Raw genomic sequence first — 26460 nt, forward strand, 5'->3', positions numbered from 1 at the left:
CATGACCAGAGGAGGGGACTATTACATATACAGGGTAGGGCCAGGGAAGCTACTGCAACCAAACTGTCCATGTGACAAAAAGCCTATACAGGGTAGGGCCAGGGAAGCTACTGCAACCAAACTGTCCATGTGACAAAAAGCCTCCACACCAAGTGTCACCAAGGAACACCTATTTAAAACCCAAATCTTCCCTTCGTAACATTTCATCAATTTGCTGGTAGCACATCTCCAAATGGGTGGTAGCTCAGTTCTTCTGCTGGCTGCATCCCCGACCTCTTGGCAACGCCAGAGAACCCAGCGTAGAACTCTACCCAGGCCACACATTTAATGAACATCTGATGATGGGCAAGGGGGTGGGGGCTCCCTGATGACCCCAGCCTGACCTCCACAAAGTTCCCTCCATGGGTGAAGATGCAGATCTACTGCCCCCCATCCCATCTCCCAAGAGGGCAACGGGGAAGGATATTCCTGCTGCAGTTCTTCTGCTTAAGACACAGCCTCCAGCACTGCACCCCCACTGCCACACCCTAACCCCATCCCCTTGCACCAAAGGGCAGGGGGAGGCACCTGAAAGTAACCACCATCACACAGAGCTGAGAAAAGCCAGCATAAAGCACTTTTATTGCAATAATAAAACTTGAAACTCATATGTAGTGCAGGGGGTGGGGTAGGCGTGGGCAAGTAGGCAGCAATTTCTCTCACCAAATCACTACACAGGACAGCAGAGGGTGAGAGGGAGGAAGGAGAAGCCAGGAAACTCTGAGATCAGCAGAGGGAGCTGAGCATCAAAAAACAGGAGATGCTGAAGCTGTGATGACCAGCATCATTTTCTTAAGACAACACTCAAGGATTTGTCATGATGGCTGGGCTTTCATGGGTGTTAAGTGTCTACAAACAGCACCTTCAATTTAACTTTCGATTAAAGTTCTTAAAATTTAGGAAGTGGAGCCTGGATAGCTATGAGATTACAAAAGTCCTAAATATCCATTAGAAAACCACAGGATGGAAAAAAAGAAAAAAAAAAAAAAAAAAAAAGCCAGGCCATGAAGAAGGCTTCAGAGGTCCCTGCTGGCCCGGTGACAGACACCTGTAGTGTCCAACATCTCAGTGAAAATGATCTGCTTTCAAAAGGCAGAGGGTTAAGGGGAGGGTGGGGGTGGGACAGTGGAGGCAAAGGCTCTCCCCTTCCCACTTTAGTTTTGGGTAGGGCTTTTAATTCAACCCGAGGACATCTCTCAACTTGGAGAATAATTCGGCCCTCAAAAGCGCCTCAAATCTGCTATGGCTTTGCAGCGCAGCAGCAAGAATGTTTAATATATAATAGATAAAACTTTCATCCAAAAAAAAAATAAAATAAAATAAAGATTCTTGCACTCCCCCCAACACCAATTCCTATTCTAAAGTTAACCCATTATTTGTGCTGTTAATACTTGACTAGTACTTAACTGGAAACCTAGATCCAAAGGACTGAAACTCAATCTTCACCCCAAAACAAAAACAAACTAAAATGGGTAACTTGAGGTTTATGGCATATAGTTCAGGTCAACACACATACGAGGAGAAAGGGGAAGAGCAAAGCCGGTGACAGAACACATTCAGTCAGGGAAGATGTTTATACAAAGAGTGTAGTGGAACATCAGGAAAAGCTCCATACGGACTCGCTGTGCGCATCTGGAGGCGCCAGATCCTTCCATGGCACATCTGTTGGAGACAGAAAGTTGGTGAGTTCCAGCAACTCAATGCTTTTTGGGTGCAGTAGGGACAGCCACAGGCTGCTGCCACACCAAGTCCCTTCCCTAACAGCTGTGAGGTCTGACTTGGCCCTCGCCCCTTCTGCTCCAGCTGGGGAGGGCCCACTGGGCTCGGGCTGGATTCCCAGGTGAGCAGCCTCCTTCCTGCTCATCTTGGTTGTGTTTTTTTTAAACCTAAGGTCACATTTCTGTTGCTGAGGATAGCAGGAGAGGCAAAGCCCACCAATGCAGCTGACAATACAGTTTCCCATTATCAATGAGTCTCCAACCTGGCTGCATATAGGAATCACCTGGGGGCTTTAAAAAACCTCAACACTTGGACCCCACTCCCAGTGGTGGCGGTTAACTGGTCTGGGGGGTGGCCTGGGCATCAAGAGAGTCTTTAAAGCTTCCCAGGGGCTTAAAGGTGCACAGCCCGAAGCTGGTTTTCCTCATGTTGAACAGACTGAGAAAATGTCTGCAGTCTTCATTCACTCTCTCGAACCTGTAACTTTCTGGGTTTGCCCTTGGGCTTTCCCTCAAGACCCTTTCATGAAGCTCTGAGCTGTGCTTTGGCAGTGTGTGGGGAGGCTTAGGCCAGGGTGACTCATAGCCATTCAGCCCTCTCTCCCCTCTTTCTCCCCTTCCTCTGTCCTTCCAGATTTCCAGAAAGCCTGTTCCCAAATCAGGGTAACTCCAAGACTTCCTCAAGTATATTATGTTCAAAGGACTCAGCTTTCCAGGGTGGGGACTAGGTGTAGACCTCTGGGCAGAGAGAGGCTCTGTAAAGTGTCAGAATTCCCTCCCGGCAGGAATGACAAGTGGGGTAGCCAGAGTCCTCAAACCTGACCAGGCCTGGATGACCCAGGTGTTTAGGGATCAAACCACTGGGAGGAAATAGCTAATAATAAAAAAGGCTCCTCTATTTAAAAAAGTCCATAGTAGGACAAAGGTACTCCGTAACAGGCTGGCTGCCACTTGCTACCATTTTCAAACAAAAGCATTCTCACCCAGCCCCTGGCTGTGGCCCTCTGGTTCCAGGGGCGGGAGGGGAGCAAATGCAGAGGTCTGGGGCCATGTGGAAAGAAGATGACAAACATTCATGTGTTTTATGATTCTAATACCCACATGAAAAGTTAGGTGCCATTAGGATATTGAGTTTGGTTGCCTAGAAATGAGGGTAGAGGAAGGAAAAAAAGGCCCAGGAAGGGGATGCAGAAAAGGGTTCTGTCCGAATTTGCCACTGTCTGGATGTGACCTTGAGTAAGGCCTCAGTCTCCTCACTTGTTGCACAGAAAGGCTGACTTAGGTCCCTAAGAGCCTCTCCTAGACTGAGAGCATCCTTTACACTTCGTAAGCATCCTTAGGCCTCACCTTTCAACCCACTGACAACAAGCTGGCCTGCTGTCTGTCCTCGTGTGTCCTGGGCTTGCTCCCCGAGGCAGGTGGCCCAGGTGGTAATGCCTCTCTCATATCCTCTAACAGGCAGTAACCACAGACTGTATGGATGAGGGAGCTGCAGAAACTAGGCAGGGCAAGCAAAGTCAGTTATCCCAATCTTACCTCTAAAGAACTAAAATGCTAGCACTAAAAATTTGGCCTATATTTCCAGTTCCCAACTCAGTTTTAGTTTATAGGTTACATATAAAAATACTTAATTTAAACAGCTACCATCAGCTGCCCCATCCCCACGAGTTCTTTCAAGAGCACATGCCGTCCCTTTCCAAGGTGTACACTTAAAACTGAAAGGATAGCCAATAGAGGGAGACTGTAAAGGGAAAAAAACCCATGGCATTTTTGGTTCTCTCTGATGCTCATCAAACACCATGCATGACTTGGAAGGAGCAAAGGAAGGTCCTTCAGCACTAAGTTCCTTACCCAAGAATGGGGAGCTCAGGGAGGAGGCCATTCCTGTCATTCCAGTTTTAGAAGCTCCACATCAAAGACGAGAGTGGCATTTGGCGGGATGATGCCTGGGTGCCCAGTGGCGCCATAGGCATAGTCTGGGGAGATAGTCAGCTTGGCTCTCTGACCCACGCTCATCTGTGAAAAGAGCAAGGAAGAATGAATGAGCTGATGCAACCCCCAAATGTCTCCTTAAGAAGCAGAGCTGTGGTTACCTGCCAGGACGGTGTGACTAGGACATTCCAGTGACTGCATGGCTGCCTGGGCAGTGGGCACGCCCTCTATGGGATGTGGAGGTAGGCGATCAGGCTGGATGAGCCCTATATCTGTCTCCAAGGGAGCCGACAGCAGATCAAAATCCCTCTCGACTCCCACAACCATCAGGCTCTCAAGCTTTCTGTCCAGGTCTCACTGATCTGACTCTGGGCAGCCATCACTCTAGAAGTGTCACCACCTGATCCTTCAGTGGCCTGTCACTAGAGGCATCTATACTCTTCAAAAAGGAGTGCTTTGATTAAAACTTTGCTTTAAAAGAAAACACACAGAAAGTAATATTTGAGGCAATCTACTTTTCTATACTTTCTAGATTTATACTTGTACTCAGAAATACAGAAAAACTAAAAAAGACAGTATGATTTTCTGGGGTACAAACTACACTGTACAAAGCAGCATGCTAACTAACAACTGTGTGAAAAAGAGGAAAGTTTATATTTATACCTGCCTGTATAAACAGAAAACATCTTTGGAAGGACACAAATAATACCACCATTTCTCTAAGGGGAAAACAGAGGGTGGAGGGAAATGTTTCACTTATTAAAATGTATTTGTAGTTTTTCATTTTCTAATCAAATACACAAGTTTAAATATTTATTTTCTGAATAGTGAGGTTCTCTGCTCTATTCCCACCCTTTACCTATCTTTTTTAAGTCTCCATGTGTGCGTTCCTGGCTCTCTGACCCAGAACAAGAGATGGTGACTGAAGAGAAAGCTGCAGGCTTACTTCCTACAGCTCCCTTCAGAAACTGGGACATGTTGGACCAAGGTAGTAAGGACAGTTGAAAGCATATGGCTTAATCTAATAAAATTCAAAACAATCATATCCTTTTACCCAGCAATTCCACTTCCAGAATCTGCTAGCAACCCAAATGCCCACTGCAAGGGGAGTGGTTTCACAGCACATGTGCACCACGGGTTAGCCAACAGAAAGAATATAGCGGCCTTAATTATACTAACATGGAGAGATGTCCAATACACATCGTTAGATAAAAAAAAGCAAGCTGCCAAAACAGTACATGTGGCAGGATTGCAGACCTGTAAACACAGAAAACCAGAACACAATATCAAAAGAATAGGAAGAGGGGCACAAGACAACCCCCCTTCTTCCTGTGCTTTTAACTTACTTGCTAAATAAATACTCTACAGAGGAGTTTAAAAGAAGATGCTCTATGTAGGTCTCAGACCACCCAGACTTCTCACAAGTAACAGAGCTGTGACTGACCCAAAGAACCCTGGGTGCAGGGGGAGACTGGGCATCTCCCCAACACCCCACCATGCCTCACCAAGCCTGGGATGTGAAATAGACTGGTAACACTATCTTGGTGGCAGCTATGGCTCCTGGAACACACAACACAATGATTGTTCCAGTGCTGGAACAGCCACAGAAGATGAGTTGTGGGGTGGACAATGGTTGGCCCGGGAGATGGGGGATGGGCCACAGACCCAAGAGCCTGCCAGACTTCTGGGGTGGGAACAGGACGGGACAGAAAGGTATAGTTGAAGAGGTTTCCAAAGGGAAGTAAGCCACAAAGATCCTCTCCTTTTTGTACTGCCAACCCTCAGTCATGCTGGAACAAAAATCTAGACACCTGGGAATGGGATAGCTTAAAGTTTCTGAAAGTTAAGCAGTTTATTTGGAGATAAATCAGTGACATTTTACAGAGGAAGTAGAGCAAAGTGTATTCTGGAAAAGAGAAAGACAAATCCTTCTCTCCACACTGGTTAAATCTCCAATTCTCTTTGGTGAGAGGAAATAGAGTAATTTATCCATCGTGGCAGGGCCTATTATAAAGCTCGCTGGGTCTTAGGCCACCGTAAACATCCCTTTACCTGGTTAGTGCCAAGAAGAAAATTCCTGGGCTTAGTGGAAGGATAAAATCCAACTGAAATTTGGCAACCCTGGGTCCCCTACTATCTACTGGGAATTTTGAAGACTTGGCAGAACAAAAGCTGTTTACACAAATTTGGAGGGGAGAGGTGAAGAAACACACTTAAGACAAGCAAAATGACTTTCTCCACAAGTCTGACCTCTCAGAAGTGGTCCGACACAACATGGTCAATAGTAAGACAAACACAAATTAAAATGATACCGAGATAACATTTTTCACTCATTATATTGTCCTGAAGCCAAAACTTTTTAACAACACACCGTGCTGGAGGGCCTAGGAGAAGCAGGCACCTTCACAGCCCGCTGGTGGCAACTCAGTGTAATCCCCACAGATGGCAACCTGGCAGTATGTCAAAATCCAGTGCACACAGCCACTGAACCACTCACTCCACTTTTAAGAATCTGCCCTATGGCAACACCTGCACAAATGTAAGATAAAGTCCATTCAAGATTAGTCACTGCAGTATTGTTTACAATATCGAAATACTGGAAATGACCCAAATGGCCATCAATAGGGTACTGGTCAAATAAATTATAGTACACCCAAGGGAATACAGGGAATACAGGCATACCTCATTTTACTGTGCTTCACAGATACTGTGTTTTTTACAAATTGAAGGTTTCTGGCAACCCTGTGTTGAGTAAATCTACTGGTGCCATTTTTTCCATAGCATTTGCTCACTTCATGTCTGCCACATTTTGGTAATTCACTCAGTATTTCCAACCTTTTCATTATTATTATTTGGATGGCGATCTGTGATCTTTGATGTTACTACTGCAAAAAGATTATGACTTGTTGAAGGCTCAGATGATGGTTAGCATTTTTTAGCAATAAAATATTTTTAAATTAAGGTATGTACAGTTGACCCCTGAACAACACGGGTTTGAACTGCGTGGGTCCACTTACACATGAATTTTTTTCAATACTAAATACTACGTGATCCGTGGTTGGTTGAATCCCTGGATGAGGAACTGCAGACACAGAGGGCCGACTGTAAAGTTATACGTGGATTTTCAACTGTTCAGGGGGCGGGGGAGGGATGCCCCTACCCCCACATTGTTCAAGGGTAAACTGTCCATTTTTTTTTTTTTTTGTGTGTGACGTATATGTGTTTTTTTTTTTTTAATTAATTAATTAATTTATTTATGGCTGTGTTGGGTCTTCGTTTCTGTGCGAGGGCTTTCTCCAGCTGCGGCAAGCGGGGGCCACTCTTCATCGCGGTGCGCGGGCCTCTCACTATCGCGGCCTCTCTTGTTGCGGAGCACAGACTCCAGACGCGCAGGCTCAGTAGGTGTGGCTCACGGGCCTAGTTGCTCCGCGGCATGTGGGATCTTCCCAGACCAGGGCTCGAACCCGTGTCCCCTGCATTGGCAGGCAGATTCTCAACCGCTGCGCCACCAGGGAAGCCCCCATTGTTTTTTTAGACATGATGCTATTGCACACTTAACAGACTACATTATAGTGTAAACATAACTTTAATATGCCCTCGGAAATCAAAAAATTCATGTGACTCGTTTTATTGCAAGATTTGCTTTATTGTGGTGGTCTGGAACCGAACCTGCAATATCTCTGAGGTCTGCTACACTATGTAGCTCTATGAGGAGGAGAGCTTCCTCCTCTTTTATGTCCTGGTATATGAAGTATCAGAGATGGATTACGTGAAAAAGCAAAGCACAGAACAATGTGTGTGTGTGTGTAAAAGAAAAAAAAGGGAGGCACTTAAAGAAATTCTACAAGAAACATTAATAAAAGGAGTTATTTGGGTGAGAGAGCCAGGAGTGAAATTTTCCCTACCTATAAACCTAATTTAAAAAGTAGACACTAGGAAACACAACGAAACAACGGAGAGCATACCTGGGCAACCCCTTCTTCCCAGCCTCGGATCACCTCCTGCTTACCCAGCACAAACTTAAAGGGCTTGTTTCTGTCCCGGGAGGAATCGAATTTCTTTCCATCTTCAAGCATCCCTGTGGAGAAGGGCAGTTGTAACATGAGCAACGAGGAGTAATGAGAGTAATGACACGAGGCAAGTCAGAGTCAGCAGCAGAGTGCCGGTCCCACGGGCCAGCACTGGAGGACCTGGCAGGGTGTCCTAGGAGGATTTCCTGTGTCCTCAGTGGGCCTCTGAGGAGCTGGGGTAGTCCCTCTACTCCAGGCTTGTGAACGCTCTTCCCCAGCTCCAAGCAGTAAGCTGATACAGAGGCAGGCAGTAGCCTACCTTGTTGTGGAGAATGGGGAAGTGGACACACTCCTAGCAGGAATTCCCAGCACCCTGTGGGTTTCCTCCCAGACAGAGTAACTGTGGGCCCTTTAGGCACACCCAACAGCTCAAAGTCACTCCATGTACAAGAAGCCATATTCCTTCCTCAATTCATCTGTCATCTTTTACAGAAATGTGGGTAGTGTCAGAACTTAACTGAACTGTAGGATACCAGTTGGTGTCGGAGAATCAGAGAATCGGAGAAGTGGCATTGGAAGACACCAAAAACCTTTCACCAGTGAACTGCTAACGACTCTGAACTGTGGACAGTGTTTCCACTACGAGTCAGAGACTGGGCTAGGCACTTTCCACATATGAACTTATTCAGTCCTTCCCACGGCACTGTCCCCATTTCACAGAACTGAGGCAGAGAGAAGTGAACTTGTAAAGCTAGGCTATACAACCAAAGACCATGTTCATTCTACTATTCCAGTTTCCCAGAAGCGTGACAACCCATAATGGCAACCTTGACTAAAAGGGGGCATTCCAGAGATGGAGATGCCAGTGGGTGAGTGCCACGACAAAAGACGAATAGACACCTGCAACTCCTTGCTCAAAAAAGACCATCACATTGGTTTCTCCGGAAGCCAGTTATCAGCCAATTGTGATAGCTGTCACTGAGGTCCTGAAAACTCACACCAGGATCCTAGACTGGAAGGGGCCAGCCAGTTGCTGACATGTAACTAACACAAAGCTGATTTCATTGGAGGCGGAGATTGGGCAGCCACCATGGTTCTAAATTAAGCAACACTCAGAAGACCCAGCAAAACACAGAAGTCTGTTGTGTTTGTATGTTTTCAGAGGTGGAGGGAAATCCCAGCCTAAAAAACAATGTCAACACTGGCAGGTGGAATGGGGAAGCAGAGATCAATTGACAACTTTATCACAGCTACCAGACTTTCTGTATTTTGACAAAATAGGAAACGGGGGGGAGGAGGGGGGAAGGAACTGCTGTCCTAACAGAATAGGAGGGGAGACAGATGTCCTGGGCGCAGAGTGGGTGCTGACACTGCCTGAAGCCTGGAGCTGAGGACTGAGAGGGAGACAGGAGGATGGAGATCTACCCCTGCCAAGTCAGTGCAGAGCCAGGAACTGGCACCCCAGAACTAATAAGTTGGGGTGTACATGTAGCTCCTCCTTTACCAGAACACAATCAATACCTGATAAAAGGAATGATAAACGGCAGGACTTGAATAGTTTTTTATAAATGAGAAACTGGGAGAAGACTAGGTCTCCACTTTCCATAGTACTACGGACGTTCCCTTTAACCCATTTCAAGTTCTTCATACACTGACCCCACCCCAACTGAACTCAGCATTAAGGGTGAGAGGAGACTGAAGACCAGAACTAGCCTCTTCCTGGTCTATGCTCTTCAGAGCAGACCCCGAGTAGAGCCCCAGGGCTTCCTGAGCAGCCACGGTAGACAGGTAACTAGGTGAGGAAGCCACGTGGGAAAGAGCCAAGGATGGGAGGGTGGTCCCTGGCCTCTAAGTCCTGACTATCTGCAAAGGCTGGCTGGACAAAACTCAAAGAGAAAACCTGCCCAGAGGGGCACCTGAAACACAGGCTATAGCACATTCCAGACCCTTGGAAAACCCAGACCCAGCACTCCCACCCCCCATTCTAACAACATCAAATTTCCAGGAGCAGCAACAGCCCTGGCCCAGGAGACGAACTGGAATCAATCCAAGCCTTCCTCCTATGCCAGAGTTGGTGTGAGGTGGCCGTATGGGCCAGTTTGGGCACTTGGACCAACTGTGAAGTCTACTGGAATCTTGCAGGAAAGACCTGCCTCACTGGTTAAAAAAAAGAAACACATCCAGGAAGAAAGCTCCTGCCCTCCCTTCCTGTTGCATGCTGTCATGTGAGGATGTGATGTCTGGAGCCATGGCAGCCACCTTTTAACCACAAAGTCAGCCAGGGACCCCAGAATGGTAGTCCCATTGCTCTGAACCAGCCCCAAACCACCTCCTTTAAGACCTGCATTCTAGGTGATTAAAAATCTGCTTTGCCTTAAGTCAGATTTCCAGTTACTTGCAACTGAAAGTAACCTTATTGGAAAGAGGTAAATATTTTACTTGACATTTACTTATTAGTACACCCCACTGTAGCACTGCCATGAGAGAAGTAACAAAGAAATGGAACTCAACAACCCACATCAGTAAGAGCTATCACTGTGACAACAGACCAGTGTGTTATGTCAGGACCCAGTATACACATAAATGTGTATAAATGAAGCAAAATTTACATGTAACAGTTACTATGTGGGATGCACTTCTCATTTCTAAAAAGACTGCTGATTGTGACTCTCTAGATTTATTTCATGATACATTAATGGGTTGCAAGTCACAGTTTAAAAAAATACAGTATACCTACAAAAGAATTATATTATTTCCTACCAAATTTGAACATGCGCCCAATCAGAGCAAGATCGTATTTTGATTGCAATAAAAACCACTGGGTACTGAGACAGACTCCCTACACTTTCCTTTTATCCCTGATCAAATGCATTGCCAAGCAACTTCTAGATGTTACATGCATCCATCCTGCTTTGCCTGAAGGTGAGATGTTTCAACTGTCTGACTGGTACCAGGCTGGGGGCACAAGGTGAGACTCAGCCTCTACCTGCTGTTGAGCCAAACTGGAGAAGTGGATGCTCTTCAGTGCAGAGACTGTGGGTCTGGGAAAATGTCCCCCTTAAGCTTTTCTGGGACACTGAGGGGCAAAAAGAAACCATAAAAGCCAAGATACAGGATTTCTAAGTAAAGGGGCTTTAAGCAGGAGCTTTGCCAAGGATCCTTATTCTCCTACCCTATTTCAGATGAGCTGCTGTCCCTGGGAAGAGGACATGAGCCTCACTCCAGAACTTGAGAGCATGGTCATCCTCTGTCAATCTCACCTACTTCCTTGGAGAAGAAATCTTCACAGGGAAGGTTAGGTGGTGGTGTTGGTAAAGGTGGGGTTCCTTACATGTGAGGAGGGAATTTCCTATAATCAAAGTCCAAAGGGTAAACGATATCCAAAGATCTGAGCAGGATGTCACACAATTGGCACAGGCTAAAGGGGCCAGGAGGTGCTAGAAAAAAGGCTTCTCCAATGCGGAGGAAGAGACCACCTTCTATATGGCTATAATTTGCAGGGTGAGGAAGGAGGTGATTAAAGAGAGGAAGCAATGTCCATTAAGAAGCAGGAATGAATGTGCATACAATGCTTTCTGGAGTGGGAATTAGGTTTGTCGGTATTGAATGCAGAACATAAGAGAAGCTGCGACATCAAAACCAGTAGTTTTGGCCAAGATGGAGGAAAAGGGATCAGATTTACCCTCCTAACTAAACAACCAAAAATTAAAAACAAAAACAAAAAGACAACAAACTAACAAAAGAAAAGAAATGAAATGAAATGAAAAGAAGAGAGAGAAACAACCCAGACAATAGTTAAACACTTAAGACACTGGACATTGCAATGAAAAACTGTGATCCCTGAGAGATGGGAAACTAACAAGGCGAGACCTGTCTGCCCCAGCTTATATCCTTGGGAGTTTCCAGGGAGAAGAAAGTGGGACGGAGCTCAAGTCCACAGGACAAGTACCAGGGAGGAGAGAGCTGTAGAGGAAGACCCCCGGAGGTATACAGAGGGTCCCCCTTAGGTATTCAGTACCGTACTAATCAATGCATGTGTTTGAGGAAGCTTCTCAAGGTCTGGAAAAGCATCCAAAAGGTTTAGAAGAAACAGTGCTCAGAGCTTACACAGGGCTGGGATCAGTGCCTGTTCCCATCAGCCAGACTGAAGAAAGTCATGGTTCATGAGGCACTGGGTAGGAAACCCAGGAAGATCTTGCCTCAGCAGTGAGGAATAATCAGCCCCAAACTGAGCACTGCTCTGGGACCCTCCTAACAAATTGTAAAAGCAAGACCCCAGGGACTTCCCTGACAGGCCAGGGATTAAGACTCCATGCTTCCACTGAAGGGGGCATGAGTTTGATCCCTGATGGGGAACTAAGATCCCGCATGCCGCATGGCGCGGCCAAAAAATGAAGGAGGAGAGGAAGAATTAAAAAAAAAAAAAAAAAAAAAAAAAGCAAGACCTCAAAGGATCAAACTATTTCCAAGTAACTTAAGTACTTCCCAGTACAAAGCTCAAGAAGATTTTTAGGAATAAAAATATCCAGCACCCCAAAACATAAAATTCACAACGTCTAGCATCCAAAGATTACCAAGCATGCAAAGAGGCAGGAAAACACAACCCACAATGCAACTAATCAATCAATTGAAAACAACTCAGAACTGATACAGAGGTTAGAATTAGCAGAGAAGGACAATAAGATTTAAGTCAAACTTCCAGGGATGAAAACTACAACGCCTGAGATGAAAAATACAGTGGGCTTTTAGAACAACTGGATATCCGTAGGCAAAAAGTAAAAACCTGGATCTATACTTCATATAATCAAATATCAACTAAAAATCAACTCTAAATGAACACTATAAAACTTCTAGATGAAAACATAGGGAAATAATCTTTGTGACTGTGGGTTAGGCAAAGATTTCTTAGATATGAGGTTAAAAAGCACAATCCATAAAGGATAAAATGAACTTCATCAAAAATGAAAACTTCTGCACTTTAAAAAATACTTTTAAGAGAATGAAAAGTCAAGCCACAGACTGGGAGAAAATCTTTACGAAGCATATATCTCATAAAGGACTTGTGTCCAGAATATATAAAAACTCAACAAGAAAACAACTTAATTAAAAAAAGGCAAAAGATTTGAATAGATTTCACTGAAAAAGATTAAAAAATGGCAAGTAAGCACATGAGGATGTTCAACCTTATCATCATTACAAAAACGCAAGTTAAAACCACTAGGAGGTATGACTACTACCGATTAGAATGAGTACAACTAAAAAGACTCATCGTATTATGTACTGGTGAGGATGTGGAGGAACTGGAATTCTCACACATGGCTGGTGGGAACTTAAAACAGAACAACCACTTTGGAAGACAGTTTGGCCGTTTAAGTTAAACATACACCTCCCATTTGACCCAGCCATTCTACTCCTGGATATTTAGAGAAATGACACTTATGGCTATACAAAAAGACTTATATACACTAACATTCATAGCAGACTTACCTGTAATACCTAATAACTGGAACAACCCAAACATCTGCCAACTGGTGAACAGATAACCAAATATATCCATACAATAGAAAATTATTTGGTAATAAAAATGAATGAATTATTGACACATGGAACAACATACTCTCAACATAATTATGCTGAGTGGAAGAAGCCAGACAAAACAGTACATACTATATGATTCCACTTATATAAAACTTCAGAAAAATGCAAACTGACCTATGCTGACAGAAAAGCATATCAGGGGTTATTGGCGATGGGAAGAAGGGGGAGATTTCAAAGAGGAACAAAGAAACATACCAAAACTTATGAAGCTGTACACGCGAAGTAGCAGCAGTTTACTGCCAGTCAATTATGCCTCTGTAAAACTGATATTTTAAAAAAACGGAGAGAAAGGGAAAAAAGTGAGATTTACTAAAATCCTACATATGTTTACCTCCTACACCCAACCTGGCAGTGGATGGCAGGTGCTTCCTCTGTCTGGGAAGGAGCAGGTAAAGCAGGCAGCAAGTCAAGCCTCAGCAGTTGCTCCCATTTTAACCCTGGACATCTCCATGCCAGGACCTGGAGCCCTTGAACAGTGAAACCACCTGCCAAGTTAGCACTGTAATTTCCTAGAGAAAGCACGCTCTGCTGAGAGAAGGCAACTGAGGTTACAGTTCAGACATGACAGCCACTCTTAGCAAAAACCTGGATCACCAGCATGACCTTCTATCTGCAGAACTGACTGATTCTACTTCTGATGCCACACAAATCTACACCTCACGACCCAGAAATTGCCTAGGATAGCCAAGTATTCTCGATTTCAAGAATTAATTCTCGTCTCTCCTGACTGAACGCAGCTCAAGGTCACAGACCTGGACTCAGAGTTCTATGTCCCTGTGGCACTCAGCTCAACCCCTGGCACTCACAACACCGGCACTCATGAGCACTTTTTGATTTGCTTCATTTGCATGATTTTGAAGAACTAGCAGGACAAGCGTGAGGCTTCCATTTCTGGAGCTCTTCCCTACATGGGAAGAAGAATCTGAGGGGTAGTCCCAGAATGGCAGTTTTTACTTTTGGCACTTCTAAATTACTCATCAGTAAGAAAAATGTGAAAATTTGGGGGGTCTCCAGTTAAAAGCACAAGGCCATGAAAGGAGTGAAAGCTATGGCTGCCTGAGGGACTGTTAAAGCAGCTTCTGGCTGGAAGGCAGTTGACATCACCTTCGCCTGGGTCTCCTCCCAAACTGTTTTAGCTGTTCTTTGGGGGAAGAACCAGGCTGAAATCCCTGGAGAGGGAGCAGGAGGGCTTTAAAAATAGAGAGAGAGCGTGCATGAGTGTGGGGAAGTCTCCAGGTCCTCTCCCCGGCAGCACTCCTCCCACAGCTTGGCTCTTTCGGCTCTTTCTGCTGCTCGTCTGTTAGGGGGGGTTCTTTCTTGCTCCAAATGAACCAGCAGAGGCAGACTCGGCCAGCAGCTGCTGTGCAAAGGTCCCTCAGACTGTGTCTCTGATGCTCGGCCCATGTCATAGAAGCAGTGGTTAAGACCCAAGGCCAGGGAATTCCCTGCCTGTCCAGTGGTTAGGACTCCATGCTCTCATTGCTCTCCTATTAATGTCTAATGTTTGCTTATTAATCTTATTTTTTCTGTTTTCCAGAAAACACAGAGGCAGGAGCTGTCAGGTATAATGGTTAAAGGCATGAATCCTGGAGGCTGGCTCCAGATTATTACAGTAAGTCCCTGCTGGTCTCCCTGTTTCTGCCCTTGCTCTCCTACAGTCTGAATTTGACATGGCAGCCAGAGTGACATTCTTTTAAAATACAGGTCAGACCCTATTACCCTTGTGTTCAAAACCCTCCCCTAGTTCTTCATTTCACTCAGAATAGAAGCTGAAGTCCTTAAAATGGCCTACAAGGCCCTGTAAGAGCTGCCACCCCACAGCACCACCTCTCTGACTTCATCTCTGATTCCTCTCACACTTCTCCACTCAAAAACACTGTTTTCTTATGTTCTGTACACACACACCAGGAATACTCCCACCATAGGGCCTCTGACCTTGCTGTTCCCTCTGCCTAAAATGCTCTTACCCAGTCACACGGATTACTCCCTTACCTCCTTCAGGTCTTTGTTCAAATGTCACTTTCATTGTTCTATCTAAAGTTTCAACCTTCTCCTGTTCCCTCAGCACTACTGGCTAATATCCAATGTTTGCTTATTAATCCTATTTATCACCTGTCTTTCCCATTACAGTTTAAGATCTATGAAGGCAGGGACTCTGTCTTCGTCACGCCTATATTCCTGGTACCCAGAACAGTGCCTTGCATATAACAGATGGTCAATGACACTTGTAGAAAAATCAAAGGCACCTTTGCCCCCACCAGGCCTTGCACACATTTGGCAAGCCCCTGACTGAGCCACACACATCCAAGACCATGTGGCACTTCTAGCCCCAAGTGTGGGCTGCTCAAGGCACTTCCCTTATAATGTTAAGCACAAGGGAAGGCACTCCCCACAAGGTAGGCACCTCCAGGGCAAGGTTGAGGCTTCCCCCCCTGCCCAGCTCCTAACACATTCGTTGAATGACTGAGGGAAGGGTTTGGTGTGCTGACCTGTGTGTGTGGGTGAGAGAGGAAGGAGTGGTTACAACTTTATCAATCCACAGGGATTGGGCAAAGTCCAAAATGTTGTAAATATTCTCTTTCTTATTCTAACCCAAAGGCAACAGAAGTATGATACCAATCATAACAGGAATGTGGGCTTTCCACACTCCAGCCGGAGTCTAGTGCCAGGTCCTAACTGACCACTCAAAATGGTCACTGAGTACCTACTCCATGCCAGGCACCAGTGGGGAGAGAACCTGGAGAACACCACTTGTGTGGGTCTGGCCTCCTGGAGCCTGCAGTCTCCTGGGGAAAGGGTAGATGGAACTACACACAGCCTGACTGTGAGGAAAGCAAAGGACGGGTGCCTTGTTGGAGACAGAGGCATGAGTGTGTGTGCATGTGCGAAGAACCACTTTAGTCAAGGGTCAGGGGAGACCCACTGAGGGGGTGTCATTTAAGCTGCAAGAAGAGCCTGCCATGTGGTGGGAAGTGGGGGCAGTGTGGCTGCACCTAAGCACAGGGGCAGAGACCTTCCTGGGAGGAAAGCCTGGTGTGTTTGGGGAACCGAATGCAGGCCAGGGTGGCCTGAGCTCCTGGGAAGGGAAAAGTAAGGGCAGTGAGAGCAGAGACAGCAGCATCCAGGAGCTGATTATTCCCCCTTTTCTCTCCCTTTCCTCCTCCTGCTCTTTATACTGCTAGAATTTATCGGGCCAAAGTTAAAGGCTCCTGAGGGAAGAAATGCAAGGACTCAGTTGAGTTCCTCAGTAGGTAAAAAAAATAGGGAAAACAGAAATATGAATCAACAAGTACTGCCATGAGCACCAAAGGGAGAACTGGATAATACATGCCTAAGTTATCCAAAACACCCCTGGCCTTTTCCATGGGAAATAGCAGGTGACAATCCTATTTTTAGAGAAAACTCCAAGGCAGACAAATGAGTTTATAGATACAATGAACTCAATCAGTATTTTACAAAAATCAGTTTTTAACCACCAAACATGTTCAAGTTAAAATTTTTATGGTATAAATTATACCCAATAAAGTTGTTAATGAAAAAAAAAAAAAAAAAGTCTATGAGACCCACTGAAAGGAACCAGACCTCTTTGGAGAAGTGACTGATGCCAGTATCAGAGAAGTAAAACAAGGAAATGATTAAAAATAGTGGGAGTATGTCAAAAAGGTACTGGAGCCTGCCTGAAGGGGCTCCTACTGGCTAATTTTGGGACAATGTGAGTAGCAAAAAGAATAATGAATATCTATGATTTTAAGGCTCCAAGTAAAATATATGAGTTCCTAGTATACTAAAAACAAATAAATAAATAGATAGAGGCGGGGAAAAGTCCCTTGTCACCATGGGAGATGACTATAAAGCCAATTCCTGACCTTGGTGATTAAAGAATTAAGTTTTACCCTGTGTAATAGTAGAATGGTAGTTAATAAATGTAGAAGATATGAAAAAAAAATTTTAAATTACCACTTTGTAAATGCCAATGAAATAGTTTCTTCTGGTAAGAATCATCAATTGATGTAAAAACCAGTAGGTGAAAGGCTGATGAGGAGCAGAGCACGTGGAGGATGTCCAAGCACTTCACAGACGGCCCGCTAATTGCAAAGGGTAAAATGCACCTTCACAAAAAAGATCAAATTTAGCATTACAAATAGTAATGCTCCCCACGGTGTGCTGAGTACAAAATGCACGACATTCTGTAAGAAGTCTTCACGTTAAAGTGTTTTAACCAGAAACTATTTAGACATTTCAACTCCTAGTTTACTGGAAATCAAGGCAGTGGAAGGAGTTAGACAACAACCAAGAGAAAACAATGAGACAGACATGGGGTATTCTATAAGGTAATAAGCCTTCTCTCTTTGGAAAAGCAGTGTGAGGTGTGAAGACTCTTCTAGATTGTTACTATAGACATAATATCCAACTGAACCTCAACAGAATTCTGGTTTTCACTTCGAAGACAACTGGGGTAGTTTCAATATGAATTTGGCTTTAGATACTACTGAATCATTTAAAATTTTCTCAGATGTGACCAGTAGCAGGATAGGGAGAATACTCTCATTCTTACAGCACGCTCAAGAACTTAGAGAAGTATCATGATGTCTGCAAATTACATGGCTCAGCAAAACACCCAACATAGATATCTACCTACATATACCTGTAAGTAGACAGAAATGGCAAATATGACTAAACGTCAACCATCGTGGAATCTAGGTAGTGAGCACATGGTATTTATTATTCTTTTTTGATTTTTCTCTATGTCTGACAACTTCACAAATAAGAGCTGCACGTAGATGCAACAATACTATGAGGTCTTTGGTTCATTTAAAGCAAGTGAGCCTTCTTCTGCTCTCACCTGTGGAAGAAGAGAGCTCGGCATCCGTGTAATTCTGTTTTTTTGGTAATCACAGTCCCAGAGGAAAGAAAATAATGCTTCCATAGCAAGGTCTATTTTCAAAATGTTAAAGTCCAGTTATGTTAAGGAAACTTGAGGAGAAAAAGGACTGACACCTTAACTTGCTCACACAGCCAAGCTGGTGTAGCCCAACCCTGCCCCTCTCATACCCACCAAGAAACAACAACAAACACTAAAAACCTCCCTTGGTCCCCAAATTGAAGAGAACAACTGCAGCTTTCTTAGACAATATATTCTGTAGGCAATGTGTAGGCCTGTTTTGAGATGAATCCTCACTCAGATTCATCTCTTTTTTATAATTACCTATTTCCCCACCTGTGAAATGGAAGGGTGATAAGGTCTCAGCCTATCCAACTCTGCCAATGCTAAACTGCAGGGACGATATACCACTTAGTGCCTAAGACGCAGGGACCTTTAATGAGATTATGTGCAATAACAGCGTCACTGTTGCTGCTGCCTATCCCAGAATGCACCTGCCCCCAGCAACTCCTCACAGCAGGCACTGTTACTCCCATTTTACAGATGGCACATGGAAGCTGAGAAAAGTGGATCAATTTGCCCAAGCTAAGATCCGAACCCAGCAAAGGACCCACATCTTCTTCGGGGATCACTGTCCACCTGGTACCACCTCTGCATACCTGCCCTTGGCACACTCTATACACCCAGTGTACAACCAGGGCCCTGTTTCTGCACTTGCCACCAATAGTCCACATAGTAGCCAGACTGCAGTGTGTCCTGTTAAAGTCCAAATCAGCTCATGACCCTCTAATGGTTCATCTCAGAGAGAAAACCCATGTTCTGATAATAACCTACAAGGCCCCACATCACCTCATCTCCTACCACTTTCTCTCTCACACAATCCACGCCAGCCAGGCTGGTCTCCTCACTGTCCCTCTCATACACCAAGCATGCTCCAGCCTCAGGGCCTCTGCAGTAGCTCCTCCCTCTGCCTGGAACACTCTTCCCTAGACAGCCACACTGCTCACTCCCCAACTTCCTTTGGGCAAATATTAAAATGTCACTTTGTCAGAGGCCTCTTCCAACCACCCTCACTAAAAGCAGCAAAGCCCCTTCCCAGGTCCTCTGCTTTAATCTCTCTCCACAGAGCTTCTCACCACCTGACGGGTCACACCTTCGTGCTGTTACTCTCATCCCCACCAGATCAGGTCTTTGTTTAGTTCACTGGCCGTGTCCCTGCGCCTGGCTGCTTGCTGTTGCTCAATCTGCTGTAGGAAGGAAAAGGGTCCTGTTGTGGCCCTGCCCAAACAGTTACAGCCTGTCTGCCTGAAGCCGCCACACATCGCGGAATCCATCTGAGCAGTCTCTGCTGGGGGCGAGCCTTCCTCCAGACATCAGATCATCAGCCAAGAAACACCCAGCAGGGGAGTGGGTGGAATAAAGCAGAGAGGAGAGGGGAGACAGAGGCTAAAGAAAAGCAAGGGGCTGGGGGCGGGGAGGGGGACTGCAGGAAAGGGACCACACCTGCCCTGGGAGCTGCATCGTCCCTCCGAGTGGACCTCCTGAGCAGATGAAGCCAAGAGATCCTTGGTTTTTCTCAGTCAGAAGCCAGGCTACAGACAACTTAAACCCGATCCCAAGGACAAGATGTCAACTATAATAAAAGAATTCTTCAATCCACTTGAGGCTGCTCTGACAATGGCAGGCATGTGGCCTGCTGATGTGAGTAAAAGGGACATAAGCCTAGCTGTGTGTCAGGACAAGCTCAACTATAAAGATGATGAAGCTACCGGAGGCAAGGAGAGAGCCATGAGGATCCACTTGATTCTCAAGGCACATATTTGGCAGATTACCATTGCACCTCCTTCCTCCCACCTTAATGCCCGCCTGTCATGCTACTAGGAGGTGCTTGGCTGGTGACAGTACAGTTTTCATTTTCCCTTCTGGCACTACGATGAGGCGGCACAGGCCTCTTTTGGGGCGGTGCTCATGCTGTGCTCTGCTAGAGGCCACAGAAGGCACCAGAGGGAGCCCAGAGAGTAGCATCCAGGATACAACTGGCAGCCACCAGTAGCATTTAAAACATCCATGTGGTCAAAGTCAGCCTGTGATAATCATATCTCTGGTGATTGAGAGAAGATTTTGGCTTCCTTACTTCCAATGCTGATTCTTAGAAGCTGCCCCCAAATCAGCTGTAGCAGATCCCTGGCCAGAGCGGACTGGATCTAGAGTATTCACCCGACCTGAACCTGGGTCAATGAGATTCTCCCTCCTAGGAACTGTAACCACTGGAGCCACACAGCCAAGCAATCTGAGCTAGCTCTGCGAAAGAAGACAGAAACGGGGCACGGGGGTGGGAGGAGGGCGGGTGGGCAGGCAGGAACATCCACCATCTACGACTTGGGAGAAGCAGGAAAACAGAAAGCTGTAACAGGAGACTACTGAAGCAGGCAGGTAGAGAAAGACACAGATGAAAAGTAGGAGCATCATGAGAATTTCTCCGTTCTCGAGGTCCAGTGGGCCTCTTGCCTTTGAGGACCCCCAGATTTTTATGATACTCCCCACCATGTTCCCTCGAGATGGATTCTGTTCCCAGTGGCTTAAAAGCCATAACTGCTCTAGATGAAATCTCAAAGCGCCTACCCATTCCTCTCATGCCCCCACAGGTCTCAAATGGGTTCTTTCTGGGAGGCTGGTGGCAAAGACCCACAGGAACAAAGCCGCCTGCCCAAGAACAGCCTATTCTGTGAGTATGAGAGGCAGAGCTGGCTTCTCACCAGGGCGTCTCTGTAGGGCTTATCAAAAATGAAATAAAAAAGGAAAGCTTTTGTCCTAATGCATGCCAGGGTCCTGCTGCTGTTCTGGGAACGTGTGGGTGGGTGCCGCCCTCGAGGAAAACACAGACTTGGAGAAGAGGCACTGGGAGCCCTGATGGTGCTCTGGGTCCCACGACCATCTGTTCTCTTAGGAAAAGGCTCCAGACATGCTGTGTGGGGACACTTCACCAAGAGGCACAGTGAAATGTTGTTCTGCCTACATGTGGGTGTCCAGTCCTACCATCAGCACCAGAAGATGGGAGATCCAAGGACAAGAGGCACAGACTTGGGAGTGGGACAGGTGTAGCCAATTATCCTAATGTGGCTACCTCCAAACCGGGAGGAGAAGGGGTCAGCAGTCACCTCATCATCTCTCTGAGTCCCAGTCTCTGCCCCAGTTGGCTGTGGGAACTGAATGAACTGCCCACTCACCCAGCACTGTAAAAGGCAATTGTTACCCTTCTCATCCTGCAGATCAAAAACAACCAAACTGGCAGGTTCTCCTCCAGCAGACCTCCTAGGTGCTGACTGTGGTCTACAAAGACAGCCATTTAAAACATCAAAACCACTTTCCAGTTTCGTTTGCAGGCATGAGATAGTTCCCCATGAAGACAGGTTTCAATACCTCCTCCTCTGGTAGCCTTTTTAAAAGTTCTAGTCCCTAACTCCCTCCACCCCCGGCCCCCTTTTCTACACATGGAGAAGGGCCAGAGGAATAAAAAAGCCAGAGAAATAAAAGGGCACAGGAGGGGGGAATGTTAGTTGCTTTTTTTCCTTCCCAAAGAAAGTCATTTCCCTCAACAGGGGGCTGCCCCCCATGATCTGGAAGAGAAGGGTAGAGCTAATCCCTGAGCCGCGGGGTCAGAACTGCCTACAGAAGACTACCCAGGAGGAGGAGGAGGAGGAGGAAAAGGGAGGGAAGGAGAAGAAACAGAGGAAGGAGGAGGAGGAACAGAGGAAAGGGTGGGAAAGCGGAGAAAGGGGAAGGAGGAAAGGGAGGGAAGGTGGTTCATGTGAACAACTGGGGCTACACCAATCACCAGCAGCCCCCTACAGCTAAGAAGTCTCCGCCTGCTCAGCCTCCTCCCTCCCTTCCCCCCACCAAGTACAACCCAGGAGGACCTTGTAAGGGCATGGAGTAAAAGATGGTCTCAAGGTAGATGACTGTCATGTTAGAATTGTGGCTGAGAGTCTAATATTTCCTTTGGCTTACAGTCCTGTCTGTTTCCCTAACTGGGCCTCAGTTTCCTTATTTTTAGAATGGGGATAGGTCTCTGCTCTTAGAAGGTTTGGGGGGCTAAATTACATGTTCTGTCAGCCTGGGCCATCACTGCCACTGAGGCTTGGATTTGTAAAGTGGCTCAAAAGTAAGAAAAGGAAAAAGACCGTGCAGATCTGGCTCCTCCAAGGCGGGGCTGGGCCAGAGCAATGACTTAGAAAGTGGGACGTCTCCCCACCCGCAGCGCAGGGCCGAGTTCCCGGGGGAAGAGGCTGAATTCCCACGGCCTGGGAATTACCTCGCCCTTCTTATCTCCATCGAAGGGCGGGGAGGAAGCGGGGATAGGGTGTCAACCGGGACACAGAAATGATATAAATCCTCTCTGATGGTCCCTGGCCAGTGCTCTGCCCATTCCTGAGCGTGTGACTTGGAAAAGTGACTTCGCCTCCCCAAGCCTCAGTTTCCCCATCCGCGCTGTGGGCAGAACGGCAGCATCTGAGGCACGGAACCGCTTTCGAAGTGCGGGATAACGTCGGGCCCGCGGTCAGCGCTCGCACACGCCGGCTCAGACCGTCCGGGGTTCCGCAGGCCCGACGCTGTCCCCTCGGGGGCGCTGCCACCGCCCAGGCCTCGGCCTCGGGCCACGCGGGCCCGCCGCCGCCACGCCCCGGGCCTTTGCCCCCAGGCCGCGCTGGCCGCCCCCGGACCGCCCCCCAACCCCACCCCGCGGGCCCGCCGACTCACCCGTGTAGTGCACCACGCAGGTCTGGCCGCGCTTCGGGAAGGTGCGCCCTGAGGAGACAGACGGGCGCGGTGAGCGGATGCGCGCGGCAGCCGGGGCACTCCGAGGCCGCTGGGCGCACCTACTCACCGTCTCCGGGGGAGATGGTCTCTACCTGCACTCCCATGGCGGCGGCGGCGGCGGACGCGGGGCGGGCGGGCGGGCGGCGCGACGGCCGGCGCGACAGGCGGCGTGGACAGAGAGCGGATCTGGCGGCGGTTCCACGGCTGTGCCTCGTCCCTCCGCGGAACGGCTGCGCACGCGCGCGCCCCCGCAGCCCCGCCCTGCGTGCGCGCCCCACACGGCGCGCACGTCCCCGGAGCCCGGGCCGCGGGGCAGGGGGGCCGGAAGCCCGGAAGCCCCGAGGCCTCCGGATGCTGTCGTTCCGAGGGGTTGGGCTTCTTCCCTCACCTTTCCTTTCTCCGTTCTTCCAGCCGGGCAGGCATCTCTAACCCAGTTTCCGCATCCGAGAAATGGGAGTCAGAATTGGGGATCGGCCAGTTACCAGTTACTGACCGGGGGACTGATAAGTCCACACTTACCCTGTGAAAAGGATGGTTGTGAGAGGTCCGAGCAAATGTGCGTTCACGTTAGCGTTCAATCAGTGGGTCACGATTCTGAGCTCTATTTTTCTGCTTTGGAGGAGGCGGCAGCATTTACACTGCCCTGCATGAAGCCTGTCCTCTCTTGTCCGAATTCATTCATTCATTCAACCATTCACAGCTTGCATACATATATTCTTATTGAGCACCTACTCTGTGCCATGCACTGTGTTAGGTGCTGGGGAAACGTGGGTAAAGGAAACTCCGTACCTGACCTTACAGAACGTACGGTCTCGCGAGGAAGAGACAATCAACCACGCAGGTAAATGTAAAGTTTCAAATCTGTAAGTACTGTGAGAGCGGTTCATGGCATTGTGCTCTGAGGGACATATAATAGAGATGCCTAACTTAACGTGGACTGTGGTGACATGCTTCCCTGGGGTAGCCAGGTTTAGTCAAGGTCGGAACGTGTTGACCAGCTGTGCGTGTGTGTTGGGGTAGGTGAGGCAGAAGGAACAGGTAGAGGCATTGCAGCCAGAAGGAGCATTGTGAAACAGTCTAGGACCTGAGGGAGGCAGATGTGGACCAATCCTCTGGATTTCCCTGCATGTGCTCCTGAGGTGTTTTAAACATGACCCCAAAGTTCTTTAACACTCTTCTCAGCGTCTATGTCCCCTTTCCCTAGAATCTCAGGGAGGCTTGTGACTGCTTTGGCAATTTTCGCATTATTTAGGATATGGGCTGTAACGGAAATATGTATGTGGCTGATGTAACAGTGGCTGAAATGAGGCAGAAGTTGGTGTCTCTCTCTTATAACAGTCTAGAGGCAGTTAGGACAGCTTGGCTTCACAGGCTGTCCAGGAACCCATGCTCTTTCTACTTGTGCTTCTCCATTCTTAAGATCCTACTCTCATACGCATGGTCCAAGACGGCTCTCCAACATATTTGCATTCCAACCAGTGGAAAGGGGGAAAGGTGGAATATGACGGCATATCCCCCTCTCTTTAAGTGCATGACCTAGAAGTTACATACATCTCTTCCTCTTACACCTCATTGGCTACAACCTATTGTATGGCCAAATGTAGCTGCATGGAAGGCTGAGAAATATAATCTTCATTTTGGGTGGCCATTTGCCCAACGGAAAATCAGGCATTCCGTGCCTACTGAAGAAGAGAAAAATGAATATTAAGAGACAAAGTTTAAAAGGGAGATCCCAGCAGCTGCCATGACACTATGCCACACATACCCTCTTCACTGTACAACTACGTAGAGAAAGTAGACTGCAGAGAGTTCTTGGGTCCAATATAAGACTTTGTTTACCTTTTCCTGTGGGGATTCACCAAGAACCTCATGTTTGCACCACCTCTTGTTCACTGCTTTGAGGAAAGGAAAGAAAACATGTGGTGCCCGTTTTAGCCACCAGTGTTGATGTACTGGGTAGGCCTGAGGTAAATTGAACCCCAGAACTGATGCATGCTGTGCAACACAATGGACACTTATTAAACATTTGTAAGATTTTTATAGTAACTGGAAGAGTTCGTTTCCAAATTGGTTTTGATTTTATGTTCATAATCTATAGCCTTAGTTATTAATTTTTCCACAAAAATGTGGTTTATTTTCTTACATGACTTAATTTGTTATTGTCAATTAACAACAAATTTGTTAATTTGTTAGTTGTTATGTTAAGCCTATTTATTAGTTAATAAAAATGTTAAGTGTTCAAATCTTTTAAAATCACCTATTTAGCAACCAGAAGAACTTAGAAATAGTGAGTGACCCTAAGAGGTGGGACTGGGAGAAAGAACAGGAGATTTCACTTTTCATTTAATATCATTCTTAACTGATTGACTTTATTTTTACTCTGTGTGTGTATTATTTTTATGGTTTATAAAGGAGACAGGGAGTAATTTGAATCTCAAAGTGTAAGCATCCCTGATGACAGGGTAAGTGATTCCTTCCTTGCAGTTCCAAAATCTGAAAAATGGGGCTTAGATTTCTTTGGGTTTATCCTGTTTGTGTTTCATTCAGCTCCTTAACTGTGTGTTTATATCTTTCAACAAATATGAAAAGTTTTCAGCCATTATTTCTTTAAAAATTTTTTCTGTACCACTCTATTTCTCCTGTTCTTCTCAGATTCTGATGACACAATCATTAGCTCTTTTGGAATTGTCCTACAGGTCCCTGAAATTCTGTTCATTTTCCAATCTTTTTTCTCTCTGATGTTCAGATTGGATAATTTTTATTTTTCTGTCTTCACTGACTTGTTTCTCTGCCATCTCTATTCTGCTACACACCCATCCAAGGAGTTTTAAAATCTTTGGTTATTTTTATTTTTCAGTTCTAAGATTTACATTTTGTTCTTTATATGTTCTATTTATTTGTTTAAACTTTCTATCTTTCTATTTGTTTCTAGATGGTTTGCCTGTACTTGCTGAAGCATTTTTATAGTAGCTGCTTTAAAGACTTTGTCAGATAATTCCAACAGCTGTGTTGTCTCAGCATTGGCATCTGTTGATTGTCTTCCCATATAAGTTGAGATTTCCATGTTTCTTCATATGTCAAGTGATTTGGAATATACCCTGGACATTTTGAATATCATGTGATAATACTTGAGTCTTTTAAAAATCCTATAAAGAATGTTGATATTTCTGTTTTAGCAGGCAATTGACCAGATTGGGCTTAGGCTGTGAGTTTCAACCAGCCTTCTGTGGCTTTAATGTTATTTTTATTTCCAAAGCCTTTCCAATGTCATTTGGATCTGTCCTGGGTATGCACCACTCAGTGGTCTATCTGGGACTTGGGCAGTAGTTTATCCTGTAATAAATTCTCAAAGTCCGTATGAGCTGTTTAGTACTTAACTCACACATGCAAAACAGGGGGTGGAGCCCAGAAGTTCATAAACAACGCTATTAGGTAGCTTTCCTGAACTCTTCCCTGTGATCGC

The 26460-nt window shown here is 46.3% G+C and overlaps 1 protein-coding gene across 1 annotated transcript; it reads right to left on the bottom strand.

Moving 5' to 3' along the window:
* Nucleotides 1-594: 594 nt before the first annotated feature.
* On the bottom strand, nt 595-23244 carry FKBP1A (FKBP prolyl isomerase 1A). The gene is made up of 5 exons (XM_068523805.1): nt 23065-23244; nt 22938-22985; nt 7655-7767; nt 3609-3773; nt 595-1701 (listed from the first exon to the last, which is right to left on the bottom strand). The coding sequence occupies exons 1-4, from the start codon at nt 23099-23101 to the stop codon at nt 3645-3647; spliced, it is 327 nt and encodes a 108-aa protein (XP_068379906.1). The 5' UTR covers nt 23102-23244; the 3' UTR covers nt 595-1701; nt 3609-3644.
* Between the last annotated feature and the right edge of the window lie 3216 nt (nt 23245-26460).

This window comes from Eschrichtius robustus, chromosome 16 (assembly GCF_028021215.1).
Source record: "Eschrichtius robustus isolate mEscRob2 chromosome 16, mEscRob2.pri, whole genome shotgun sequence".
NCBI lineage: Eukaryota > Metazoa > Chordata > Mammalia > Artiodactyla > Eschrichtiidae > Eschrichtius > Eschrichtius robustus.